This window comes from Lepidochelys kempii, chromosome 13, assembly GCF_965140265.1.
Source record: "Lepidochelys kempii isolate rLepKem1 chromosome 13, rLepKem1.hap2, whole genome shotgun sequence".
Taxonomy (NCBI): Eukaryota; Metazoa; Chordata; order Testudines; family Cheloniidae; genus Lepidochelys; species Lepidochelys kempii.
Genome location: NC_133268.1, coordinates 33246537 through 33272488, shown reverse-complemented (window position 1 = coordinate 33272488; position 25952 = coordinate 33246537). Strand labels below are relative to the sequence as shown.

The window sequence follows — 25952 nt, the reverse complement described above, 5'->3', positions numbered from 1 at the left end:
GGATTTTCCCTATAAAATCATAGAATCATAGAATCATAGAATATCAGGGTTGGAAGGGACCCCAGAAGGTCATCTAGTCCAACCCCCTGCTCAAAGCAGGACCAATTCCCAGTTAAATCATCCCAGCCAGGGCTTTGTCAAGCCTGACCTTAAAAACCTCTAAGGAAGGAGATTCTACCACCTCCCTAGGTAACGCATTCCAGTGTTTCACCACCCTCTTAGTGAAAAAGTTTTTCCTAATATCCAATCTAAACCTCCCCCACTGCAACTTGAGACCATTACTCCTTGTTCTGTCATCTGCTACCACTGAGAACAGTCTAGAGCTATCCTCTAAATCGGGACATCTGATCACCCTAGTGTCAGTTCCCATCTGGCCTGAGGGCAAGGCACTGGCTGGTTCATGGGCAGACATGCCAAACCCACAAAAAAAAAACCCTGTAGATATTGGGCTTGTTTTCGGCTTAATTGGCTTGTGAGTTTTTTGTTGGCTAGTTTGGCTTGTACCTTGTTGCTTGTTTGGCTTGTACCTTGTTGATTTTTTTTATTCACTCCTGGCAAGCAGGAGAATGGAGGAGAGTGTCAGGGGTTCACAGCGGGCCCCCACAGTTCCAGACTGCACACCGGGGGGATCTAGTCACATAGAGTGTTGGGGTTCTTAGGGACTGGCTTGTTTTAGCCTTGTTTTGAAATGGGATTAGCTTAATTATTGGCTTATTGTGAAAGTCAGGATGTTTATTTACCACGTGAAAGTTGGCAACTGTGCTCATGGGGTGGGGAATTGGTTCAAGGACTTTTCCTGTCTAGGTGTCACCAGTTACAATTTGGCCACAAGTTGAGTGGCTAAGTGCGGCTTCGGGGGTCTGTGTTTTAAGAGCATCTGGTGAATTTTTGAGTGGGGCATAGCAGAAACCCCTGGGGCTGCCCCACACCATAAAATCCCCTTAATTCCAGACCTCTGGGAGCACTTCATCCTTCCCTCTAATTCCCACCCTGATTCACCCTGTCTCCCAAGGTCTCCCTCTTCCCTTCTCCCCAGACCCTGGGGCTCACTCCCTGCCCTGTCTCCTGATTAGTCATCAGCCCCAGCCCCTTATGCCTTTCACAGAATCATAGAATCATAGAATATCAGGGTTGGAAGGGACCTCAGGAGGTCATCTAGTCCAACCCCCTGCTCAAAGCAGGACCGATCCCCAATTAAATCATCCCAGCCAGGGCTTTGTCAAGCCTGACATTAAAAACTTCTAAGGAAGGAGATTCCACCTCCCTAGGTAATGCATTCCAGTGTTTCACCACCCTCCTAGTGAAAAAGTTTTTTCCTAATATCCAACCAAAATCTCCCCAACTGCAACTTGAGACCATTACTCCTTGTTCTGTCATCTGCTACCACTGAGAACAGTCTAGAGCTATCCTCTTTGGAACCCCCTTTCAGGTAGTTGAAAGCAGCTATCAAATCCCCCCTCATTCTTCTCTTCCATAGACTAAACATCCCCAGTTCCCTCAGCCTCTCGTCATAAATCATGTACTCCAGTCCCCGCATCATTTTTGTTGCCCTCTGCTGGACTCTTTCCAATTTTTCCACATCCTTCTTGTAGTGTGGGGCCCAAAACTGGACACAGTACTCCAGATGAGGCCTCACCAGTGTCAAAAAGAGGGGAACGATCACATCCCTCCATCTGCTGGCAATGTTCCAACTTATACATCCCATAATGCCATGGCCTTCTTGGCAACAAGGGCACACTGCTGACTCATATCCAGCTTCTCGTCCAATGTAACCCCTAGGTCCTTTTCTGCAGAACTGCTGCCGAGCCATTCGGTCCCTAGTCTGTAGCGGTGCATTGGATTCTTCCGTCCTAAGTGCAGGACTCTGCACTTGTCCTTGTTGAACATCATCAGTTTTCTTTTGGCCCAATCCTCCAATTTGTCTAGGTCCCTCTGTATCCTATCGCTGCCCTCCAGCATATCTACCTCTCCTCCCAGTTTAGTGTCATCTGCAAACTTGCTGAGGGTGCAATCCACACCATACTCCAGATCATTTATGAAGATATTGAACAAAACCAGCCCCAGAACCGACCCTTGGGAACTCCATTTGATACCGGCTGCCAACTAGACATGGAGCCATTGATCACTACCTGTTGAGCCCGACAATCTAGCCAGCTTTCTATCCACCTTATAGTGCATTCATCCAGCCCATACTTCTTTAACTTGCTGGCAAGTATACTGTGGGAGACAGTGTCAAAAGCTTTCCTAAAGTCAAGAAACAATACATCCACTGATTTCCCTTCATCCACAGAACCAGTTATCTTGTCATAGAAGGCAATTAGATTAGTCAGGTGTGACTTGCCCTTGGTGATCCATGCTGACTGTTCCTGATCACTTTCCTCTCATGTAAGTGCTTCAGGATTGATTCTTTGAGGACCTGCTCCATGATTTTTCCGGGGACTGAGGTGAAGCTGACTGGCCTGTAGTTCCCAGGATCCTCCTTCTTCCCTTTTTTAAAGATTGGCACTACATTAGCCTTTTTCCAGTCATCCGGGACTTCCCCCGTTCGCCATGAGTTTTCAAAGATAATGGCCAATGGCTCTGCAATCACAGCCGCCAATTCCTTCAGCACTCTCGGATGCAACTCGTCCGGCTCCATGGACTTGTGCACTTCCAGCTTTTCTAAATAGTCCCTAACCACCTCTTTCTCCACTGAGGGCTGGCCATCTACTTCCCATGCTGTGATGCCCAGCGCAGCAGTCTGGGATCTGTCCTTGTTAGTGAAGACAGAGGCAAAAAAAGCATTGAGTACATTAGCTTTTTCCACATCCTCTCTCACTAGGTTGCCTCCCTCATTCAGTAAAGGGCCCACACTTTCCTTGGATTTCTTCTTGTTGCCCACATACCTGAAGAAACCCTTCTTGTTACTCTTGACATCTCTTGCTAGCTGCAGCTCCAGGTGCGATTTGGCCCTCCTGATTTCATTCCTACATGCCCGAGCAATATTTTTATACTCTTCCCTGGTCCTATGTCCAACCTTCCACTTCCTGTAAGCTTCTTTTTTACGTTTAAGATCCACTAGGATTTCACCGTTAAGCCAAGCTGGTCACCTGCCATATTTACTATTCTTTCGACTCATCGGGATGGTTTGTCCCTGTAACCTCAACAGGGATTCCTTGAAATACAGCCAGCTCTCCTGGACTCCTTTCCCCTTCATGTTAGTCCCCCAGGGAATCCTACCCATCCGTTCCCTGAGGGAGTCGAAGTCTGCTTTCCTGAAGTCCAGGGTCCGTATCCTGCTGCTTACCTTTTTTTCCCTGTGTCAGGATCCTGAACTCAACCAACTCATGGTTACTGCCTCCGAGATTCCCATCCACTTTTGCTTCCCCCACTAATTCTTCCTGGTTTGTGAGCAGCAGGTCAAGAAAAGCTCCCCCCTAGTTGGCTCCTCTAGCACTTGCACCAGGAAATTGTCCACTATGCTTTCCAAAAACTTCCTGGATTGTCTATGCACCGCTGTATTGCTCTCCCAGCAGATATCAGGAAAATTAAAGTCACCCATGAGAACCAGGGCGTGCAATCTTGTAGCTTCTGCGAGTTGCCGGAAGAAAGCCTCGTCCACCTCATCCCCCTGGTCCGGTGGTCTATAGCAGACTCCCATCACTATATCACTCTTGTCACTCACACTTCTAAACTTAATCCAGAGACACTCAGGTTTTTCTGCAGTTTCGTACTGGAGATCTGAGCAGTCATACTGTTCCCTTACATACAGCGCTACTCCCCCACCTTTTCTGCCCTGCCTGTCCTTCGTGAACAGTTTATAACCATCCATGACAGTACTTCAGTCATGTGAGTTATCCCACCAAGTCTCTGTTATTCCAATCACGTCATACTTCCTTGACATCACCAGGACCTCCAGTTCTCCCTGCTTGTTTCCAAGGCTTTGTGCATTCGTATATAAGCACTTGAGATAACCTGCTGATCGCCCCTCATTCTCAGTATGAGGCAGGAGCCCTCCCCTCACAGACATTCCTGCCTGTGCTTCCTCCCAGGATCCCACTTCCCTACTTACCTCAGGGCTTTGGTCTCCTTCCCCCGGTGAACCTAGTTTAGGTTAGCCAGCCTGCTCGCAAAGATGCTCTTCCCTCTCTTCGTAAGGTGGAGCCCGTCTCTGCGCAGCACTCCTCCTTCATGGAACACCATCCCATGGTCAAAGAATCCAAAGCCTTCTCTCTGACACCACCTGCGTAGCCATTCGTTGACTTCCACAATTCGACGGTCCCTAGCCAGGCCTTTTCCTTCCACAGGGAGGATGGACGAGAACACCACTTGCGCCTCAAACTCCTTTATCCTTCTTCCCAGAGCCACGTAGTCCGCAGTGATCCACTCAAGGTCATTCTTGGCAGTATCATTGGTGCCCACGTGGAGAAGCAGGAAGGGGTAGCGATCCGAGGGCTTGATGAGTCTCGGCAGTCTCTCCATCACATCGCGAATCTTAGCCCCTGGCAAGCAGCAGACTTCTCGTTTTTCCCGGTCAGGGCTTTTCCCACATCCTCTGTCACTAGGTTGCCTCCCTCATTCAGTAAGGGGCCCACACTTTCCTTGACTTTCTTCTTCTTGCTAACATACCTGAAGAAACCCTTCTTGTTACTCTTAACATCTCTTGCTAGTTGCAACTCCAGGTGTGATTTGGCCTCACTGATTTCACTCCTGCATGCCCGAGCAATATTTTTATACTCATCCCTTGTCATTTGTCCAATATTCCACTTCTTGTAAGCTTCTTTTTTGTATTTAAGATCAGCAAGGATTTCACTGTTAAGCCAAGCTAGTCGCCTGCCATATTTACTATTCTTTCTACACATCTTTCCACCTCCCTAGACCTCATCCTGCCCTTTCCCAGGCCATTAACCAGCTCAGAAGGATGGCTTTTCCCCTCCTTATCTGGCCTATCTCCCTCCTTTGCGCCGGAGCCTCCAGAGGTTATTTGTCAATGTTTCCTCCAGCTTCTCCTCCCCTGCAGACTGTGATCAAGGGCTGAAATGGAGCCCAACTGGGTAGGGAGCCAGGGGCATACAGGAGGAGACAGTCAGTAAACAAAGCCAGTCACAAGAATTCCTCAGAACTGGGAGTAAAAGGAAATAACCTGCCACCTGGGCTGGGGAGTGGAAAATAGACCTTTGTTGGCCAAGGTGTGGGCTTCAGACAGCTCTGCCGGTGCCAGTCACTCCTGGCTAGCCCAGTCCTGAGCTCTTCCCATCCCCAGCTCTGACAGTGCCCTGACCCTCCTGAACCTCTGCGCCCTGCTAGCCCAGACCTTTTTTCCCCCCTCCCCCACATCTCGCTGGCAGCCATCAGTGTCTTTCTGCATTCCTAAGGGTGATGTGGGGAAATGATTGTCTCAGGCTGAGCTGTGGTACGGGTTGCTGTGATGGATTCTTGTCCTATTTCCTGCAATAAAATATGTTACTGCAAATGTAGAACAGCTGGGTATGTGTTTGCAGGAGATTTGATGCAGAGAAATTAGACATTGCTTTCTGTGTCTCTCTCAAAGCCCCAAGAGTGCTGAAGACAGAATGAGTAGTTATCAATGGTTCTCTGTCAAACAGGATAATATAACTATGTATCTAGTAGGGTACTGCAGGGGTCAGTCCTGGGTCTGGTACTAGTCAATACCTTCATGAATGACATGGATAATGGAGTGGAGAGGATGCTTATAAAACCTGCAGATGACACTAGATTGTGACCGGTGTCCTAGGGGGAGCCTTCTGAGGTCACTCTATTAGGGTGAACTGCAAAGAATGGGGCAGACAATCCCCAAAGCTGGTAGATATCCAATACTTAGATTTACCAAGTCAGCAAAAAACAGCTTCTATAAGACCTCACTGGTTACTCAGAAGCCAACAACAATGTTCCCTTAACTTATCCCAGCTTCAGGCATCCGCCCAGATAGCCAAGTCAGATATGATGAGGATTACTGAAAATTTTATTCATCATACAAAAAAGTTCTACCAATCCCAAAGGATGCGACACATGACCTCCCACGTTAATGAATATTCCAGATCTTACCCAAATACACGCTTACAGCCAATTCTTATTAACTAAACTAAAATTTATGAAAAAAGAAAAGAGAGAGAGAGTGTTGGTTAAAAGATTAGTATACATACAGACATGAATATAATTCTTGAGGTTCAGATTTATAGCAGCGATGGTGAACTTATAGTCCAAATTATATTCAGGGTGGTCCAGTCAGAGCTGAGATCTTAATCTTGTGGCTTAAGCTTCCCCTGCATTGAAGCATCAAGCAGATCTGAGATAACAGGATCAGGACCCAAGGTCTTTTATACAGTTTTCTAGCAGCCACTCAACCATACAGTCCTGGGTGAACAATAGGGTTTTGCTGTCACCTTCTGTTTCCTAAACCTCACCGGTAAGTAACTACATGGATTAACATAAAATAATTTATCCATTAAGCAGTTTATCACCAACTGTAAAGAGACATATAGACAATGACATTATTTCACCTAAGATTCATCTAAATGTTAATATTCCCTTTTGAGCTCTCAATCAATAGCTATAGCGACAGACAGGAACTGTCTGTGTACATGGCTAACATTTAAGAAGCTAATATTAACACATACAATTAGTATCACTTTCAATTCTATTGATAATTCTATTGATAAGCTATTGCCAGCAGGAGAGTGGGGTGGGGGTAGAGAAAACCTTTTGTAGTGGTAAACGCCCATTTTTTCATGCTTTGTGTGTATAAAAAGATTTTCTATACTTTCCACAGTATGCATCCGCTGAAGTGAGCTGCAGCTCACAAAAGCTTATGCTCAAATAAATTGGTTAGTCTCTAAGGTGCCACAAGTCCTCCTTTTCTTTTTGCGAATACAGACTAACACGGCTGTTACTCTGAAACCTTTCAATTCTCTCGCACGACAGGCTTGCATTTCAAAGATCTAGCCTATCTAGCAAGGAATGGACTTTAATTACCATTTACTGTTCTCACCTCTCTCTAATGGTTGACTCTGACCCAATCAGCCTGCAAGCTGCTGAACCCTTTCTGGCCATGTGTCATACTTTGTATGAGATTTGTTGCAATTCTATAACAGTGGTAGCAATAATGATTTTCATGATTATATTTTAATTAGATAATGTCACAGAAGTGCTTTGGAGGACAGGGTGAGAATTCAAAACAACCTTGACAAATAGAAGAATTGGTCTGAAATCAGGACCACAAAATGCAGTAAAGACAAGTGCAAAGTGCTTCACTTAGGAAGGAAAAATCAAATGCACAGCTGCAAAATGGGGGATAACTAGGGACGTGGTGGCACTGCTGAAAAGGATCTGGGCTTATTGTGGATTACAAATTGAAATGAGTAAGGTTTGTTAGTCTCTAAGGTGCCACAAGTACTCCTTTTCTTTTTTCAGTAATGTGATGCAGCCATGAAAAAGGCTAAATCTTCTGGGGTGGATTACCAGGTGTGGAGGAACAATCTAGAAGGCCTAAACTTATAGGCCTAAAACTTTGGTCAAGCTAACTGTTTATACGGAGCATAAGAAGAGGGTGAGGAAAATTCTATTGTAGGGCAGTTATAACAGCATGGCTTAAGAAATGTAACCATAGCAGCTAGAAATTAGGAAAGACAGTTAACCGCAAAAAAACAAACCTGTCAATAACAGGAAAAGCTTGTTTTGCTGTATTCCAGATAAGGCAGAGCAACTGTGAAAAGCTTACATTATACGCCAAATAAGGGAAAACAGAGTTGGTGCAAGTGTGCTTGACCAATTGTGGTTTGGGGATAGAACAAATTTGCAATAGTCAAGCTTATGAAATATATAGCCGCAACGGTTGTGTTAGAAAGGTCACTGACCGCAAAAGAACGGACAGTGAACAACAAGAGGGGCCTAGTGGGGGAGACATTCGTTTTTTGCTTTTGATCATGGTTAACTTTGCAATGTATTCCAAATAAGGTCATTAATATGGAAGTATGTGTAATTTGTCTGTGGTGTGTGCTTTGCATCGGGGGGGCAGCTACTTTGAGCTGTTACCCCCTGCGCTTGTAATCAATAAAGGGGCCTCAGGCCTGTTCTGATCCAAACACAATGCGTGGTTAATTTTCCACCACACCAGGAGTGTTCGATATAAGACATGGGAAGTCATTGTCCTGCTCTACTCAACACTGGTGAGGCCTCAGCTGGAGAAATATGTCCAATTCTGGGCACCGCACTTTAGGGAACATGTGGACAAAGGGGAGGGAGTCCAGAGGACAGCAACAAAAATTATCAAAGATTTAGAAAACCTGATCTGTGAGGAAAGGACTAAACATGTCCTGTTTCTTTAACTGGGCAAGTTTAGTCTGGAGAAAAGCCTGAAGGGGGCCTGATGACAGTCTTCAAATATGTTAAGGGATCTTATAAAGAAGAGGGGGATCAACTATTCTCCATGTCCATGGATGGTAGGAAAAGCAATGGGCTTAGTCTGCAGCAAGGGAGATTCAGGAGAGATATTAGGGAAAACTTTCTAACTCTCGTCTGTTTAAGCTCTAGAGCAGGCTCCCAAGGGAGGTTGTAGAATCCCCACCATTGGAGGTTATAAAGACCAGGTTGAACAAACACCTGTGAGGGCTGGTCTAGGTTTGCTTGGTCCTGCCACAGCACAGGGGGCTGCACTAGATTCCTCGTGATGGCCTTTCCAGCCCCACAATTTATAGGCTTCTATGACTAGGTGTCAGAAAATGAGTTAAGGGTCCTTGCCCCTTTATGACGGGCTGACTCCGACCTGGCCCTGTTGTGATGCACTGGCTGGCTCATGGAGGTGGAGAATGGGACATGGATCTTTTCCCTTCTACGGGGTGCCAGGTAGGGGGACCAGATAGCCAGTGTGAAAAATTGGGACAGGGAGTGTGTGCCTGTGGGGGGATAATAGGCATCCATATAAGACAAAGACCCAAATATCGGGATTTTCCCTATAAAATCAGGACATCTGATCACCCTCGTGTCAGTTCCCATCTGGCCTGAGGGCAGGGCACTGGCTGGTTCATGGGCAGTTCATGGTATGGTTCAATGTTTCCTCCAGCTTCTCCTCCTCTGCAGGCTGTGATCAAGGGCTGAAATGGAGCCCATCTAGGTAGGGAGCCAGGGGCATACAGGAGGAGACAGTCAGTAAACAAAGCCAGTCACAAGAATTCCTCAGAACTGGGAGTAAAAGGAAATAACCTGCCAGGTGGGCTGGGGAGTGGAAAAGTGACAGGGTGTGTTGGCCAAGGTGTGGGCTTCAAACAGCTCTGCCGGTGCCAGTCACTCCTGGCTAGCCCAGTCCTGAGCTCTTCCCATCCCCAGCTCTGACAGTGCCCTGACCCTCCTGAACCTCTGCCCCTGCTAGCCCAGACCTTGTTTCCCCCATCCCCCACATCTCTGCTTGCAGCCATCAAGTCTAACACTCAGCCTCTTGTTATCTGGGTCACCCCAGTGCTGGCAAGTTGGACAGTGAGAGGGTCGTGTTAACACCTATGACTCACTGAGCCACCATATTCCATCTACATTAACATGCCCCTGTGCATGGCAGCAGGTTTGGGGATAAACAAGTGTCAGAACCATGGTGGACACTGCATTTTAGACACACCCTGTGTGATGCTGCATTAGCCACCCCACATCTCTGTGCCTAGGTTGAACCCTCTTCAGAAAGGGGTTAAAATCACACTCCCTTGGTCACTGTAGGCCTGTTGCACAGCCAGGGGAAAGACCCCAGTGGCTTTCATTGGTTTGCCAAGGCAATCAGTGAGGGCTAGAGGAAAGAGACCTGGGCCGGGATCAGGCCTTCCCTTGTCCCACCCACTGCCACACCCCCAAGGAAATGCCTTTTCTAGGGGATTTCTCGGTGTGAGGGGGTCACTCTGCAGGGCTGGCAGAAACACATTTTGAGCTGATCACAGTCTGGGGCTGTGCCGCTGTGTTTGCCCAGGGGTGGCTTCCAGCTCTGAGCTCCTCCTAAGGGGACGAGATTAAGAGCCTTTTTTGGAGATGGAAATGGTTAGGAGGCTGCAGAGCACCCCCAGGAGACCTGTCCCTGCACAGTAACAAAAAGGCTGGTTTGGGGGGAATGGATCACTCCAGTGGGACCCAGACAAGCTACTCAGCCCAGACCCTCACCCCTGGCTCTGGCCTGTCAGACAGGGGTGCTGGGTGCAGAGCTCAGGGCATTGTTTGTAAACCAGGGCTCATGGCTTTGATTCCCACTGGGCTACAGGGTTCAGCTCTCAAGGGGTTCGCCTCTCCTCCCTGATGGGCTGGGGACACACAATGGCCGTAGGCTGGAGGGTGAAACCTTCTCCCTGCGACTCACACAGGGAAAGGTGCATCCCCGCACAGTCAGTTAATGAATGGAAACAGGTCTGAGCGTTACACAGTAGGGTGCCCAAGTGGAGCTGGGTGTGGGGGTGGATAACAGGGGTTTGAGGGTCAGGACAGAGGGCTACCTACAGAGTTGTGGTGGGGAGGGAATGAAAGGCTGGACTAGGAAGGAAATGGGGATCAGGAGTGAGGGGCACCAGCAGAGCTGGGAGAGCCCAGGGCTGGGATAGCAGGGGTGTGGGTTTGGATTGAGTGACACAGGCAGAGCTGTTTGAAGCCCACCTGTCGTTTCACCACTTCCCAGACCATCTGGCAGGTTATTTCCTTTTACTCCCAGTTCCTATGAACTTCTATTGACTGGTTTGTTTGCTGATTGGCACCTCCCATATCTCCCTGCTCCCTAAACAGCCAGGCTCCAACTACCAGACACCAGAGTGAGAGGAGCCTCAGCCACAATGATTTCAACAGAGATGTTGATCCATCTTTCAGGCAAGGATTAAAGGAAATGACAACCCAACTGGGGTCAGGTGCTGAGGTGTCTCCAATATTCAGCTTCAGGATCAGCTGATGTTCTCCAGAATTCAAGTCACTAAAGCTCAAGAAGCTGGAAGCATTTTGTGCTTATCTTTATTGACTTTCAGACTCTTGATTTTAGATTGTGATCCAGACACCCAGGGGTGGTTTCGTACTCTCTGTCAACAACAGTTGTTAGGCCTGATGTACTCACTACACTTACCACATTACAGTAGCACCGATGAGTTGCGAACTGACCAGTCAACCACACACCTCATTTGGAATCGGACACACGTAATCAGGCAGCAGCAGAGATAAAAAAAGAAGAAGCAAATACAGTACAGTAGTGTGTTAAATGTAAACTACTAAAAAAGGGAAAACAGCATTTTTCTTCTGCATAGTAAAGTTTGAAAGCCTTATTAAGTCAATGTTCAGTTGTAAATTTTTGAAAAAAACACCACAACATTTTGTTTAGAGTTATAAACATTTCAGAGTTAAGAACAACCTCCATTCCTGAGGTGTTCATAATTCTGTGGTTCTACTGTATTTTCATAATCTGTGTCTAACAAGCATCACATACAGTCCAGTATACAAAGTGGTAACACGCAGGGTCCACTGCTCATTGCATGGTGGATGGACAGGGTGTGTACTGAGCAATATAAATAGGGCCCTATGAAATCCATGCTCGATTTTGGTCAATTTCACAATCACAGGATTTTAAAAATAGTAAATGTAATGGTTTCAGATACTTAAATCTGAAATTTCACAGTGTTGTAACCGTGGGGTTCCCAACACAAAAGAGGGTCATGGTTGGGGATTGCAAGGCTGTTGTAGGCTGTTGTAGGGGCGTTGAAATATTGCCATCCTTACTTCTGCACTGTTGCTGGTGGTGACGTGGCCTTCAGAGCTGGGCGACTGGAGAGCAATGGCTGTTGGCCGGGCGCCCAGATCTAAAGGCAGTACCACTGCCAGCAACAGTGGGAAGTGAGTGTGGCATGGTATGGTGGGCTCCTCATTTTGGGGTGGGCAGGGCTGGCCTTATGGGTGGGCAACCACCCAGGGCACTATGGTTGGGGGGGGGTCAACCCCCGAGTCAACCCCCCAGTGCACACACATATGCAGAACCAACCCATGGCCCCTTTAACCCCTGAGTGCCGGTGGGCTGGGCCCAGAGCTGGGGAGAGGCAGAGCTAGGGGCGCCCAGGCCAAGGGCTCTTACTATATGCCAGGCTCCAGCTGCTCCTCCTGGCCAGGCTGGTGAGATCCACCTCCAGGAATCTCCCACTGCTGCAGGAAGGTCTGCGGCTGCTGACAAGGAGCCCCACTCTGAAGTCAGCCCCACTGCTGGCGAGAGTGCAGATAAGGGTGTCACGGGATGGTGTTGCCATCTTTACTTCTGCACTGCTGATGGCTGCGGCACTGCCTTCAGAGCTGGGTGGCTGGCCACCAGCTGCAGCTCTCCGCCTTTGGATTGGGACCACCACTTTGACAAATGCTGGTCTGCCCCATGAAATCTGTATAGTATAGGTTAAAAGTACACAAAATGCCAGATTTCACAAGGGAGACCAGATTTCCTGGTCTGTGACGCATTTTTCACGGCCATGAATTTGGTAGGGCCCTAGATATAAACATGTGCTGGAAACCTGTTGTCATAAATATAAAGGGATGGAAACAACCTTTATGTATGTAGTAACATAAAATCCCTCCTGGCCAGAGGTACAGAATCACTTTACCTGAAAGGGGTTAAGAAGCTAAAATAACCTGGTGACACCTGGTGACCAAAAGGACCAATAAGGAAAGAAGATACTTTCAAATCTGGGGGGGGGAGGGTTGGTTTTGTTTGTGCTCTCTTTGTTTGTTCCCTCTCTGGATAGAGGGAGAGACCAAGCATATAAACCATCTCTTTAAAAGATACGTGAATTGATTATCTTTTGTTTTAGCTTGTGAATTTTCCCTATGCTAAGAAGTAATTTTATTCCTATTTTGTAACTGGAAGACAGAGTTAGAGAGGAATCCTCTGTGTTTTAAATCTTTTTATTTACCCAGTAAAATTACCTTCCATCCTGATTTTACAGATTTTACTTTTACTTAAAAAAAAATAAAATTCTTCTTTTAAAAATCTGATTAATTTTCAGTGTCCTAAAAATCCAGGGGTTTGGTCTGTGCTCACTTTGTAACCAATTGGTTAGTATATTATTCTCAAGCCTCCGCAGGAAAGGGGGTGAAGGGACTTGGGGGAATATTTTGGGGAAACAGGGACTCCAAGTGGCCCCTTTTCCTGGATCTTTGTCTAAATCACTTGGTGGTGGCAGCAAGGACAAGGAAAGGATTTGTGCCTTGGGGAAGCTTTAACCTAAGCTGGTAGAAATAAGCGTAGGGGGGTCTTTCATGCGGGCCCCCACATCTGTATCGCAGAGTTCAGAATGGGGAGAGAACCCTGACACCTGTCCTGAAAATGTGTTTGGAACATGAGATTGAAGTCACTGAGGCCTAGACAAAGAATTGTTGACCTGGCTGTTTAAATGTGTCTCCAATATAAATTGAGCCAGGAGAGATAATGAAAGTATATTTACATAAAAAGGAAAATAAAACCATTAAACTAGTAAGTGTGTGCAGTATCCACTAACTAACACAATGGCGGGAGGAGATGACAGAAATTAAGCTGTTATCAGTGCCTGGATGGACACGGCAAGCTGAGCTTCAGAGGGGCTTCCTGACTTTGAAAACAAAGACATAACGTTGAGGCTATAAGCAGAAAGAAAAAAAGTCATTTTGGCATCTTTCACCCGAGCAGGTAAAGAAAGCCAGCTGTTTGAGCTCCGTGTGTTGACTCCTGGCTAAAGGATGGGCCAGCCATGCTGGAAGAAAGACTGCAGTTAAAACAACTTCTTTGAACCTCAAACTCTAATCTGTTGAGTTTTAGTCTTAGGAGAGTGTTTTGACTTTTGTTTGTTTGTAACCATTTCTGTCCTTATTCCTTATACCTGATTTCACACTTCCTGGAGTATCTCAAGGGCGTGAGTACCAACCTCAGGGCAGATTGTCCAAAGCAAAGTCCAAACCCCAGTGGGTTGTGAGTTGTATATTTAGATTTCACCAACCAACTCTCAAGTATAAACTCCTCAGGCACTATGACAGCATGACCATGGCATCACAGACAGTCCCCTTGGGCACTCTGGTCTATCTTGCCACCCAGGCAAGCCTGCCTTTGTGATAGATGGGACCTTATACCACAAATCACAAAAATATTATTGTTACTTCCAGTCCCAAAGGACCAGTCACTTTCCCCAGGCCAATTGCAGTTTAGATCTTGCACCAAAGACTTGAAGCTCGTCCTGCAGTAAAATATCTAAAGATTTATTAACTGAGAAAAAGAAGGAAGAGTGTTATTGACAAAGTTAAAGCAGGTAACACACACACACCACATGAATGCTAGTCTTAGGTTTAAAAAGTTGATAGAGCAGCTATTATATGCCACCTCTATATCTCCTCTAGGACTAACCCAGGCTAAACAGCTGGGGATTTTTTGCTTGTGCTGAGACATTTTGTGCTCTCCCAAATCTCAAGCAGCATAGAGACCACAAATTCCCCTTGTCAGGGGATTTTTATCTCTTTAGAGTCTCTTTTATTGCTTTAGAGTCTGAGCTGATGGGACGTCCTTCAGGGGTGTTGGGGGAGCAATCAGCAAACTCCTTTGTCCTCTGAGGTTACACAATGGCTTGTTTGATGTCTATGGGCCTTCTTTCACTGGCTAGGGGATAACCCCTCCTTGGGCAAACTAATATTTCACATCTGATAATGCTTCTCAGATTTATAGCTCCAGAGCAAACACTTCTATAGTTACAGAGCAAATATATGCATTTTACCTTATCACATGGGCTTCAGATGTAATGAGTGAGATTACTGCATGGGTCTCTGCATATATTGCTTAGTCCGGGCTCTGAGTCACTCTCTTATCTCCCAGGTTTGATATCTGCCAGCCTGGTTTCCAGCTGTGCACTGTCAGTGTTCAGTTGTGGCCAGGAGGCCTTGGCGTGAGCTGGCACCTGGTCTGCCAGGGTAATACTTGGTATCACTTAAACCTGTGTCCTTTTATCAATAAACTTGTTATACTTTTGCCATATATATGAGCTCAGTGCTTCGATTGTAGAGGACTGTTTGTCAGCCTAGTTAAGTTACTAAGGCAGATCCTGTTTAGTAAGCACATCCTAAAAAAGTTAATGGAAAAGCATTTAAACTATTAAATACAAGAGTAGGTTCAGAAAAAAAAAAAGCTTTTAAAAAGAGTTAAATAAAAGAGAAACATATAAAGAGAGGTTAAAAGAGAGAACAGGGCAACAAAAGGGAAAAGAAAGCCCCTTTGCAAAGGGCAAAGATAGACAGCACGTGGTCAGCTCTGAATCAGAGAGAAAGAGAGAGAAAGCTTTTACCCTTCCAGTCTTTCTGCCAAATGAAGCAACTTCCCAGGTTTACTGCCCCTCAGACTTGTTAACACCACCTTTGGATCGGACCAATCAGATGTTGTTCTATAGCAGCGTCATATAATTCATTTTCCTAACCAATCCTAGAGTCCTGAGATTTTAGACAAGAGCCAACTCCCTTCCTTCCCCTCCCTCCCCCTTAACTGCCTTATTCTTATCTAAAAAAGCAGACCCCAAGCATTTTTCCTGCCATGTAGCCCTTTTACATAGGGGCTTTAATAAAAGTTAAAACCACAAGCTTTTAGTAACAAACACTTTTAAAAAGCTTTTCCCTATGTTTTAGACCAACATGGGCTATTTTTTAGTAAGCACAGCTTGAAGCTGCAGCAAAGTCCCTGTCAGCAAAAACAGTGTTGTATTTTCCACAGTATGCATCCGATGAAGTGAGCTGTAGCTCACGAAAGCTTATGCTCAAATAAATTGGTTAGTCTCTAAGGTGCCACAAGTACTCCTTTTCTTGTTGCAAAACCAGCGTCTGTGAGTCAGTGGATCAGAGATAAGAAGGCTGCTTCTTCACCTGCTTTTCAACAAATACAAGTGAAAGTTATATTAAGTTTTGTAAAGGAATAATCACTTGAAAAGACAAACTTATATGAAGAAACAGCCCTTGATTTTAGTACTTTTGCATATGTTGTAATAAAAAAAGAGCATGCAGAAACACGGGTGCAGTACAGCTCCAAATTCTCAACAACTGCCAGCAAAACGTTTTTACAGTAGAACCTTTGGGGCAAAGGCAGCTTCTTTTTCACTAACAACAACAAACATAGTTCCCAATACACGTGTTAATGCACAACCCCTAGAAAAAATGTACACTATTTCCAATAACCGTTATTTCAAACACATATTTAAAAACCAGTTCATACCGTCTTCTGTAATCTCAGAAAAACCTATCTGTTGGTTTTAACATCCATCTTGTTCTCAATTGAAAAAAACAAACTCCTTAAAACCATTTCTTTTAAAAATAAACCATAATTGTGTAGCATATTAATCATCTTACCAAAATTTAAAACTTCTAGTGCAGAATCTGGTATGTCAAGAAAAAAGGCCTCGTCCTATTTGAAAAAAATACATATATTAACTTTTAACTGAGCACAACACAGGTGTGGCTTCAAATTGTGCTTACTAAAAAATAACCCTTGTTAGTCTAAAACATAGGAGAAAACTTTTAAAAATTGTTTGTTACTAAAAGCTTATGGTTTTAACTTTTATTAAAACCCCTATGTAAAAGTGCTACATCGTGGGAAAAATTCATAGGGTCTGGATAAGAATAAGGTAGTTAAAGGGGAGGGAGGGGAGAGAAGGGAGTTGGCTCTTGTCTAAAATCTTGGGACTCTAGGATTGGTTCAGGAAAATGAATTCTATGACGCTGCTGTAGAACAACATCTGATTGGTCCGTTCCAAAGGTGGTTATAACAAGTCTGAGGGGTTCTAGCCCTGGAAAGTTGGTTCATTCCGCAGAAAGACTTGGGATGGTAAGATTTCTCTCTCTGATTCAACCATGTGCTGTCTATCTTTGCCCTTTGCAAAGGGGCTTTCTGTTCCCTTTTCTTGCCCAGTTCTGTCTTTTAATCTCTCTTTATATATTTCTCTCTTATTTAATTCTTTTTAAATGCTTTTGTTTTCTGAACCTACCCTTGTATTTCATAGTTTAAATGCTTTTCTATTAACTTTTTTAGCATGTGCTTACTAAACAGGCTCTGCCTTAGTAAATTTCCTTTTTTGGCCATGTGTGTTCTTTTTAAATCTAGTTTTCAATATTATTTAATGTTTTAAATGCTTTTTCTTAACCTACCCTGATATTTAATAGTTTAATTTTGTTTTTCTTAACCTGCTTTTATAGTTTTTATCATGTGCTTACTAAACAGGCTTTGCCTTAGTAAATTCCCTTTTAAACCTAGCTTTATAGTTTTAATGTTATTTAATATTTTTAATATTATTTAATGTTTTAAATTTAATGTTTCTTAACCTATCCTGATATTTAATAGTTTAAATGTTTTTTATTAGCTACCCTTTATAATTTTTACCATGTGCTTACTAAACAGGCTTTGCCTTAGTAAATTCTCTTTTTAAACCTAGTTTTCAATATTATTTAATGTTTTAAATGCTCTTTTCTTAATCTACCCTGATATTTAATAGTTTAATTGTGTTTTTCTTAACCACCCTTTACAGTTTTTACCATGTGCTTACTAAACAGGCTCTGCCTTAGTAAATTTCCTTTTTTGGCCATGTGTGTTCTTTTTAAACCTAGTTTTCTCTTTTATTTAACTTTTTTAAATGTTCTTTTCTTAACCTGCCCTTATATTTAATACACCTTTTACATTTATCTCAAAATTTTCTATTCTTTAATAACATGCCAAAGTAGGCCTTTAAAATAATCTCTCCTCACTCAACCTCACCAAATAACCTTTCTTTCCTTTTTTCCTCTAAACCTTACCCAAACTTTCTTATTTATCTTTAAATTATCTCACTCTATTCTTTCAACCTTTTGCTCTATAGGTATCAAGGCACAAACACACAATACTCTCCCTATTCAAACATAACATTTTTTCAAAATGGCCAATGGCACCAAACTTCAGCGCCAATGGAAACGGGGATGGAGGGCTTGACATAAGCCCTAAATGGGGCATGGAAACCTCTCAAAAATACATGGTGATGAATGCTACTAAGCCATATTCTACTAATATCTATTTACTATTTATAATATGAAGGATGACCAAATAATTTCATCTCCAGATTTTTTTGTTCAAATTATTCTGAAATTTAGTGCATTGCATAATGACAGGTTTCAGAATAGCAAAGGAGGACTTGTGGCACCTTAGAGACTAACACATTTATTTGAGTATAAGCTTTTGTGAGCTACAGCTCACTTCATCAGATGCATGCAGTGGAAAATACAGTGGGGAGATTTTATATACATAGAGAACATGAAACAATGGGTGTTACCATACATACTGTAACGAGAGTGATGAGGTAAGGTGAGCTATTACCAGCAGGAGAGAAATTGGGGACCAAGTGTGGGGACCAAGCTGAGCCCTGCCATCATCACTGCCACTACCATGTTTGATTATTTTGTGGAGGGTGGGGAGAAGGCATTATGTAGTGCAGTGCAGATGACGCACGTGAAATCTATTCTTTCATGTGTTCCTGCTGCAGTCAGTGGGTCTATTCACCACCCAGTGTGGTGGTGGAGAAAAGCGGGGGAAGTGTTGGAAAGTGTCCATGAGTTTCTTCTCATAGTTATTTGCATTGGACTTACAGCCATGTTGGTCCCAGGATATGAGACTTGGAGTGATTTCTTGCAACATGTGTTAACTCTTTATGTTTAGCAAGTTGTTCCACCTTGTATTTGGCTGTGGCACTTGGAGTACCTTTCCCAGACTTGAAGAGGAGCTGTGTGGAGCTTGAATGCTTGTCTCTCTCACCAATAGAAGTTGCTCTAATAAAAGAGATCACCTCATCCACCTTGTCTCTCCTTTTCCTCATGGAGATTTCCCCATTGTTCCAGTGTAGGGGAGATGTGTGAAATCTCTCTAAACAGGCTTTGGCTTCCACCCGGAACTTGCTTGAATGGATTTTCTGGATCTCTGTGGATTGTCCGATCCCTGGCAGATTTTTCAGAGATGATACATTCTCTTGACATTTTTTTTTTACCAGGGTGAAGGTAAAGTCCGAATTTCCTATGAGCTGTCAGAAGGGGAAAAACTAGGGACAAGCAACAGAAAGGTGCAGGTGAAGAAATGCCTGGATAGCCTTGGGATTCCCTGTAATCTGGTAGGAGTCCATTAATGTTATATTGAATTGTAGAGGAACATTGACAATGGTAATGATTACTCATGAAGAGCTGGTGAAAATGTGTTCATCAAAAAGTTGTTTTGTGTGTGTGTGTGTGTTCCTGTTTGTTTGTTTTTTTCAAGGCTTTTAGAATAAAACAAATTGAAGCCAATGGGACTTCAGTAAATGGCTAAAATTAAGTGCACATTTAAGAGATTTGCTAAATTGGAATGAACTTAAAATATAAATGACAGAAAAGATCGGGAAATATATTTTATTTTCTATTTTTTTTTGTTTATATTGATTTTTATTTCACAGATTTTTTTAAAAAAAATCTTTTAAAACCTGAAATCTGATTTTTTTTCTGTTTCCTAAAACCAAACATATTGTGGCACTAGTGTCAAACATATGTATTTTGAAGTTTTTGGTTGTTAAACAATGATTTTTCCCCCCAGGTTTTGGGCAAAACCCCCAACATGTATCAATTAAAAATTCCTTTTAATTAAGAATGTATTTTTTGTCCCCCAAACTCCCAAATAAACCAACAAACAAAACCCCTCTGTTGAAATATTTTCAAGCAGTTCTGATAATTAACAGTATCATAGAATCATATAATATCAGGGTTGGAAGGGGCCTCAGGAGGTCATCTAGTCCAACCCCCGGCTCAAAGCAGGACCAATCCCCAATTAAATCATCCCAGCCAGGGCTTTGTCAAGCCTGACCTTAAAAACTTCTAAGGAAGGAGATTCTACTACGTCCCTAGGTAACGCATTCCAGTGTTTCACCACCCTCCTAGTGAAAAAGTTTTTCCTAATATCCAACCTAAACCTCCCCCACTGCAACTTGAGACCATTACTCCTTGTCCTGTCCTCTTCTACCACTGAGAATAGTCTAGAACCATCCTTTCTGGAACTACCTCTCAGGTAGTTGAAAGCAGCTATCAAATCCCCCCTCATTCTTCTCTTCCGCAGACTAAACAATCCCAATTCCCTCAGCCTCTCCTCATAAGTCATGTATTCCAGACCCCTAATCATTTTTGTTGCCCTTTGCTGGACTCTTTCCAATTTATCCACATCCTTCTTGTAGTGTGGGACCCAAAACTGGACACAGTACTCCAGATGAGGCCTCACCAATGTCGAATAGAGGGGAACGATCACGTCCCTCGATCTGCTGGCTATGCACCTACTTATACATCCCAAAATGCCATTGGCCTTCTTGGCAACAAGGGCACACTGTTGACTCATATCCAGCTTCTCATCTACTGTCACCCCTAGGTCCTTTTCTGCAGATCTGCTGCCTAGCCATTCGGTCCCTAGTCTGTAGCTGTGCATTGGGTTCTTCCGTCTTAAGTGCAGGACCCTGCACTTATCCTTATTGAACCTCATCAGATTTCTTTTGGCCCAATCCTCCAATTTGTCTAGATCCCTCTGTATCCTATCCCTGCCCTCCAGCGTATCTACCACTCCTCCTAGTTTAGTATCATCCGCAAATTTGCTGAGAGTGCAATCCACACCATCCTCCAGATCATTTATGAAGGTATTGAACAAAACTGGCCCCAGGACCAACCCCTGGGGCACTGCACTTGACACCGGCTGTCACCTAGACATGGAGCCATTGATCACTACCCCTTGAGCCTGACAATCTAGCCAACTTTCTACCCACCTTATAGTGCATTCATCCAGCCCATACTTCTTTAACTTGCTGGCAAGTATACTGTGGGAGACAGTGTCAAAAGCTTTGCTAAAGTCAAGAAACAATACAGCCACTGCTTTCCCTTCATCCACAGAACCAGTAATCTCATCATAGAAGGCGATTAGATTAGTCAGGCATGACCTTCCCTTGGTGAATCCATGCTGACTGTTCCTGAACACTTTCCTCTCATGTAAGTGCTTCAGGATTGATTCTTTGAGGGCCTGCTCCATGATTTTTCTGGGGACTGAGGTGAGGCTGACTGGCCTGTAGTTCCCAGGATCCTCCTTCTTCCCTTTTTTAAAGATTGGCACTACATTAGCCTTTTTCCAGTCATCTGGGACTTCCCCCATTCGCCACGAGTTTTCAAAGATAATGGCCAATGGCTCTGCAATCACAGCCTCCAATTCCTTTAGCACTCTCGGATGCAACTCGTCCGGCCCCATGGACTTGTGCATGTCCAGCTTTTCTAAATTGTCCCTAACCACCTCTTTCTCCACAGAGGGCTGGCCATCTACTCCCCATGCTGTGATGCCCAGTGCAGCAGTCTGGGAGCTGTCCTTGTTAGTGAAGACAGAGGCAAAAAAAGCATTGAGTACATTAGCTTTTTCCACATCCTCTGTCACTAGGTTGCCTCCCTCATTCAGTAAGGGGCCCACACTTTCCTTGGCTTTCTTCTTGTTGCCAACATACCTGAAGAAACCCTTCTTGTTACTCTTGACATCTCTGGCTAGCTGCAGCTCCAGGTGCGATTTGGCCCTCCTGATTTCATTCCTACATGCCCGAGCAATATTTTTATACTCTTCCCTGGTCCTAAGTCCAATCTTCCACTTCTTGTAAGCTTCTTTTTTATGTTTAAGATCCGCTAGGCTTTCACCATTAAGCCAAGCTGGTCACCTGCCATATTTACTATTCTTTCGACTCATCGGGATGGTTTGTCCCTGTAACCTCAACAGGGATTCCTTGAAATACAGCCAGCTCTCCTGGACTCCTTTCCCCTTCATGTTAGTCCCCCATGGGATCCTACCCATCCGTTCCCTGAGGGAGTCGAAGTCTGCTTCCCTGAAGTCCAAGGTCCGTATCCTGCTGCTTACCTTTTTTCCCTGTGTCAGGATCCTGAACTCAACCAACTCATGGTCACTGCCTCCCAGATTCCCATCCACTTTTGCTTCCCCCACTAATTCTTCCAGGTTTGTGAGCAGCAGGTCAAGAAAAGCTCCCCCCCCTAGTTGGCTCGTCTCGCACTTGCACCAGGAAATTATCCCCTATGCTTTCTAGAAACTTCCTGGATTGTCTATGCACCGCTGTATTTCTCTCCCAGCAGATATCAGGAAAATTAAAGTCACCCATGAGAACCAGGGCGTGCGATTTAGTAGCTTCTGCGAGTTGCCGGAAGAAAGCCTAGTCCACCTCATCCCCCTGGTCCAGTGGTCTATAGCAGACTCCCACCACTACATCACTCTTGTCACTCACACTTCTAAACTTAATCCAGAGACACTCAGGTTTTTCTGCAGTTTCGTACCGGATCTCTGAGCAGTCATACTGTTCCCTTACATACAGTGCTATTCCCCGACCTTTTCTGCCCTGCCTGTCCTTCTTGAACAGTTTATAACCATCCATGACAATACTCCAGTCATGTGAGTTATCCCACCAAGTCTCTGTTGTTCCAATCACGTCATACTTCCTTGACATCACCAGGACCTCCAGTTCTCCCTGCTTGTTTCCAAGGCTTTGTGCATTCGTATATAAGCACTTGAGATAACCTGCTGATTGCCCCTCATTCTCAGTATGAGGCAGGAACCCTCCACTCACAGACATTCCTGCCTGTGCTTCCTCCCGGTATCCCACTTCCCCATTTACCTCAGGGCTTTGGTTTCCTTCCCCCGGTGAACCTAGTTTAAAGCCCTCCTCACTAGGTTAGCCAGCCTGCTGGCAAAGATGCTCTTCCCTCTCTTCGTAAGATGGAGCCCGTCTTACGAGTATATATCATATACTGTAGCAGCTATTGCAGCTATTCTTGTAGCTCAGGAGGTAGAATCAGAACTCGTTGCGGCAATCAGGAAAGCTTGTGAGTAAATTTACTCATGGGAGTTGTCGCATTTAAGCCAGTGGAGCTACCTATGTAAATAAAGCCACTCACAGCTGTAAACACTTGAAAGATTGGGTCCTACAAGATACTCTTTTAAACTATGTGACGGGGGTTGTCCCAGGTGGAAATGGCAGGTGTGTGACTTTAGATACCACACAAGTAATTTACATGAGCAAGGGAGATTCCTCAGTAATCCCAGTTTATATGTTGTTGTGTCTTTTCGCTTCCTCAGGAAGATGTGCCCAATATTGCCGTGCTGGGAGCTGGGGGAGGTCTGCGGGCCATGATCGCCCTTCATGGAACCCTGCAGGAGCTACAAAAGCATGGTCTACTGGACACCATCATGTACCTGTGTGGGGTCTCAGGTGCAACATGGTAGGCACATGCCAAGAGAAGTGTGAGTGAAAGTGTATCCCATTATAGAACTGACAGCCAGAGACAATTCTTGCCATTGTTATTATTAGCCAAAGGACATGCTGGATACTCCATGACCAATAGGAAAACACTGTCTGTCCATTTCCTGAGGAGGTGAGAATGTGCGAGTATGTCTACACTGCAGTGTAAGCCCAGGGTTCAAACTCAGGCTCAAGTTCAAGCCCTCTTCCATCTATACCAAATCATGCTAACCCAGGGCTTAAAGCCAGGGTCCCAGGGCTCTATGAGAGTGTAGGGTCTGAGCCTGAATCAAGGCAGAACTCAGGGTTCAAGCCCTATTGCTTTGCAGTCTAGAAACAGTCCCACTGGACTCATGCTCTGGGAGTCCACCAGAGATGTCCCACAGGCCAGCTTCCTCCATCCTCTGGACAGTCAGGTTTGGTGGACTGTCAAGTTTTTCCCACACTGCTTCACAAACAAAGGGCTAATGCAGCCACATTTTGGGAGGACGCTAGAAAGTCTGGGATATGGGTGGCTGAATTCAGTCCCGCATAGTGCAGTGTAGACTCTGGAGCCCCATGTCGGGACCAGAGTTCAACAGATCCAAACCCGGGGTTACAAATGACTGTAGATGCTCAAGCCCCAGGTTCACAGACGCAGAGCTTGTGTGGACGTGCCTTTTAGGTCTGACCCTCCTAAGATTTCTACATGGGCAAAAGTGATAGGTGCCCAGCCCTATAGTTCTAATTTAATATTTATAGCTCTTGCAATGTTATTGTGAATCTGCAGTTGTGTTGCTGTAGCACTTCAGGATGGACACTGCCTAGAGCAGGGGGAGAGGTTCTCCCATTGGTGTGGGTAATCCAGCTCCTTGAGAGACCATATCTAAGCTAACAAACGAATTCTTCCCTCAACCTAGCACTGCCTACATAGGGACTTAAGTTGGCTTAACTATGCCGCTCTGGAGTATGGATTCTCCCCCCACCCCTCCCCACGAGCAACACAATTATGCTGACCTGACAGGCTAATGTAAACCAGTCATCAGCTCTCATGATATTATGAAGCATAAGTTTCTAGCCCCGGTGGTTGTGGAGAGACACTTGGAAATATGAACCCTACCAGCAAAAATGCCAAGAGGCAAATAAAAAGAACCCACATTTTTAAAATAAATCTCATGATTTTTAAGCCAATCTCAGAATTTTCTGCGACCTGACTTGTGATTTTTGGCACACTTGTTGTTGGCATTAGTGCTGAAAGCAGGATAGCAGAACGGTGCCTAGTACCTTCTGTTGTCCCTTATTCTAGTTGTCCTGAAAGAGGGGCAGGTTTACAATGGTTTGTGCCATGGGAATAGTGAGAAATGGACATAACTAGGGGTCGTTAAACAGGAACAAGTCACTGGATGTAAAACAAGAGGGCGAAATCCAGGTGGAAAGGAGACAACAATCATATCAAGATTATAGGATAGGGTGGAGAGTTAGTTTCCTAGTGGAGAAGGAGACTGTCCTTCAGAACATCCAGCTGATCTAACAGGACCACACACTGACAGCCTTACAGGGAGTAGCAATAGACACAGGAGCCTAAGGGAGTCAGGCACTCAGCTGTTGGTATAATTCAACAGGAGACTGACACCAGCGGGCAACTTCCTAATTATCATAGGTACTTATCTGCACCTCCGTCCCCATTAACATAGCATCTGAGCACCGTCGTATTTATTTCCACAGCACCCCATGAGGTAGGGAAGTGCCTGTCTCCCCTTTTTCTATGGGGAACCAGGGCTCATGGAGAATTAGTGGCTGGGGTATAATCTGTAGGAGAGCAGGGAGTGGAACACACATTTCCCAAGTTGTAGGCTAGCGCCCTAAACACTGAACCATCTTTCCCCTCCCGACCTTTCTTCACAAAAGGTCCCACTGACATCAATATTAGGGCAGCAGAGTCATGATGGGCTGGACGGGTCTGTAGATGTTACAAATGTCCTGGGTGTAATCAGAGCTGTTCAAACTGTGTGTCATGGACCCTGCATATTGCTAATGGAAATTCTCCTTTTGCGTAATCTGGTAAGGGTTTGGGGGACCTGAATTTTATCTCTGCTGAGGCCATGGCTTTCCACAGCAGCTAGCCAGCCACGCAATCCTTGTGGCTTACAGGTGCATTGCAATGATAGAAGGATAATAAATAAATAACCGTGTAGAGATTGAAAGGGCTGGGGAAAATAGCCCATATCCCATTCCCCTTGCAGTGTGTGTTTTGTCTCTGTAATAGGTGTATGTCCTCTCTCTACAAAAATGGGGACTGGGCAGAGAAATTGCAGGCCTTGGAGAAATGCATGTGTGATGCACTTACCAAATCCAACTGGCACCTTGGAAAGGCCATGGAAATGCTACTCGAGGCAGCTAAGGATGAAAAGTATTCCCTGACTGAGTTCTGGGCCTACACTGTGGTCTATGGCATGTTACATGAGGTGGGTGAAAAACTTTCCCTTTTGTAACTTTCTAAGGTCCTTGTCTGGCCCCCATCACTGAAGTATCAGGGCACTTCATGAAGTGTGTTTATCCTCAAAACATTTATTTGAGGTTGGGAAGTGTATAGAGGGGAAACTGAGGCGTGGAGCATCCCAGAGTCAGATTTGTAAAGACATCACCTTGTAAGATGAGCACGCAGGCACCTAGCACCATTGATTTCAAAGGGCTTTAGGTGCC

The 25952-nt window shown here is 44.8% G+C and overlaps 1 protein-coding gene across 1 annotated transcript in view; it reads left to right on the top strand.

Moving 5' to 3' along the window:
* The first annotated feature begins 16734 nt into the window (after window positions 1–16734).
* LOC140897421 (cytosolic phospholipase A2 gamma-like) overlaps window positions 16735–25952 on the top strand; it is a 28952-nt gene continuing 19734 nt past the window's right edge. Inside the window, exons 1-4 of the mRNA XM_073310121.1 lie at window positions 16735–16798; window positions 18981–19097; window positions 23108–23250; window positions 25516–25714. Of these exons, the coding sequence (XP_073166222.1) occupies window positions 16796–16798; window positions 18981–19097; window positions 23108–23250; window positions 25516–25714 (462 nt within the window). The 5' untranslated portion in view covers window positions 16735–16795. The remainder of the gene's footprint in view (window positions 16799–18980; window positions 19098–23107; window positions 23251–25515; window positions 25715–25952) is intronic.